The 2419-nt window shown below is 57.8% G+C and overlaps 1 protein-coding gene across 1 annotated transcript; it reads right to left on the bottom strand.

The window, feature by feature from the left end:
• Positions 1-946: 946 nt before the first annotated feature.
• LOC147965560 (uncharacterized) lies at positions 947-1750 on the bottom strand. The gene has a single exon (XM_087530504.1). It carries the CDS (start codon positions 1748-1750, stop codon positions 947-949), a length of 804 nt encoding a protein of 267 aa, XP_087386630.1.
• Between the last annotated feature and the right edge of the window lie 669 nt (positions 1751-2419).

Below are 2419 nucleotides of genomic sequence, written 5' to 3'. Positions count from 1 at the left end.
GCCGCAGAGGGATTCGTCAGGCTCGATTGCCGCGACTTGCGGGGCGGCCGACTGGCGAGCCACGGCATGCCTCACCCACCTCTGAAGTCTCGACCGACCGGAGTGCTTGCGCCGGTGGGAGACAGAGCGGGGAGACGATACGGGGGCCGATCGATACTGGGTCGACCGCTGCTGCAGGAGGACGCCACGAACGCATGCGCGGAAATGCGTCGCACCGCGGACGTGGAGCGCGTCGATGTCGAGTGGCGCCTCCTGAAGCCAGGCGGAGTCGTCGGCGATGAACGTGAGCGCGCCGAGGCGGATCTCGCGGCCCTCCACCAAAACTCCGCACAAAACCATGATCAAAGGGATCGGAAAAACCGCAACTTCTCCAATCAGGCGCTAAGATTCCGGCCCCACGGTGGGCGCCAACTGTCGTGGTTCTAACTCTGACAGTGATGTAGGGGGTAAGTATGGAGAGGCAAGATCTCAGCTATGGAGAAGTTGTAAGCACGCAAGGTTTACAAGTTCGGGCCCTTCTCGGAAGAAGTAATAGCCCTACGTCTCGGAGCCCGGAGGCGGTCGACTGGATTATGCGCGTGTGAATTACAGGGATCCGAACCCTTCATACTGAGGAGGGGGGTGGCTTATATAGAGTTCGCCGGCCCCCTCCTGCCCTCAGTAATGCAGGGTTTTAAGGTACATTTAAGGTCGAGCGTTACTGGTAACGCCCCTAATAAAGTGCTATAATGACCATAAAGACTACTTAACAGCTGACCGTTTGCCTGCGGAGTGACTATAGGCCTCCTGGTAGTCGAGTGGTTGGCTTCATGGTCGAGTGATGGCTTCTTGGTCGAGTGTCTTGAACCCGTCGAGTGGGATACCTTCAAGTCGATTGAAAGGTGACTTCTCCTAGGGATGTCCCAGGGTAGGGCTCTTTGGACAGGCCCGTGCCCCTACCCTAGGTTCATGGCTTCATCAATAGGCGCTTGATTGGGCGCCCTTCCGGCAGAACAGGTGCCTGCGGGGGTGCGGCTGGTGGTGCCGGTGCGGGAAGCGCGAGGCGTGGTACGGGTGCCGGCAGGATGCCCTTCTGCTGAGAACGAACCGGGGGCGCGGGGGCGAGCGCGCACTGGTCACGCAGCTCCAACTTGCGGGCGAGACTCATGGCGACGGCGAGGGATTGCGGGTTGTGGATCTCCACGTCGAGGCTAAGGGGTGGCTGGAGGCCCGCGGTGAAGATCTGAACTTTCTGTGTGTACGACAAGTAGCCTGCCCGGGGAAGGAGCGCCTCAAACCGCTCCTGGAAGTCGACGACGGACGTTGTGCGCTTGCACGCCATTAGTTCGCCCAGTGGGTTAGCGCGCAGGGGCGGCCCGAAGCGAAGGTTAAGCAGCTCAGAGAAGCGGCGCCACGGCGGAGTGCCCTCGTCACGCTGGACCTGCATGTACCATAGCTGGGCAGAACCCTCGAGATTGTATGACGCCATCCAGACTTTCTCCTCCTCGGCGATCCGTTGTTGATGGAAGAAGGACTCGCATCTGTTGAGGAAAGCGAGCGGGTCGGACTTGCCGTCGAACTTGGGGAAGTCCATCTTCTGAAACCGCGGGGGTCGATCGTTGTGGTGCTGTCCGTCGTGGCCGACATCGGCGCCTGACGAGGAGGCCGACTTCTCCTTCTGCAGGGCTGCCACGGACGTCTGCAGGGACGTCACGGTTGCAGTCAGGGCCTCGATCATCTTGGCCAAATCAACGGTGGTGGGTTCCGTCATGGCTGAAGAAACCGAGGCGGCAGCGGAATGCGGCAATGGCGGTGGGCTGGGCGGCGGGTGCAACATGGAGGAGGACGAGGAACGCCTGGAACCTGATACCAAGTTGTCAAGGGCCTCAGTGCCCAAGATAGCAGGGCCTCGACTACGTAGTTCGTAGTCTCGGTGGATAGGAGCGCTAGGGTTTTTGCCTGGCTGCTCAATGGTGCGGGAGGAGAGGATAGGAGTAGAGAAAGAGGTAGGAGATAATAACTTTATTGCTTGACCTCAAAGGGTGCTGATTATACGATATATAAAGGCCCCATGGGCTGCTAACAAACTAGAAACCTATGCCTAACAAAGTACTCCTTTATTCTAGGAACTAATGTATAAGGACCAGGACTCCTGCCCAGCCTATGCCTCGCCTGTTGCGGCCGGCGGCAGTCGCTCCTGGCCGCGTGGCCCCCGCCTGTAGGCAGTGCCCCATATGACACAACACCAAAACTTGATATAACTACTTAGAGTTGCTCCATTGGCCATCAACAATCCATCCATCCTCAGCCTAATCAAGCAACATCTCCCAAGACAAAATCCTTTGCCTTAGGTTATGTGATACAGAAAATAGAAGTCGAAGGAACAAAAAGAAAGCTAAAGAATTACGTGCACTCCTGCATACCTTGTGACAATGGAGGC

The sequence above is a fragment of the Triticum urartu genome, chromosome 6A (genome assembly GCF_056163025.1).
Source record: "Triticum urartu cultivar PI428250 chromosome 6A, HENAU_Tu73, whole genome shotgun sequence".
In the NCBI taxonomy this organism is placed as follows: domain Eukaryota; kingdom Viridiplantae; phylum Streptophyta; class Magnoliopsida; order Poales; family Poaceae; genus Triticum; species Triticum urartu.
Note: the sequence above shows the minus strand (reverse complement) of the source record. Positions and strands in the feature narration are given on the sequence as shown.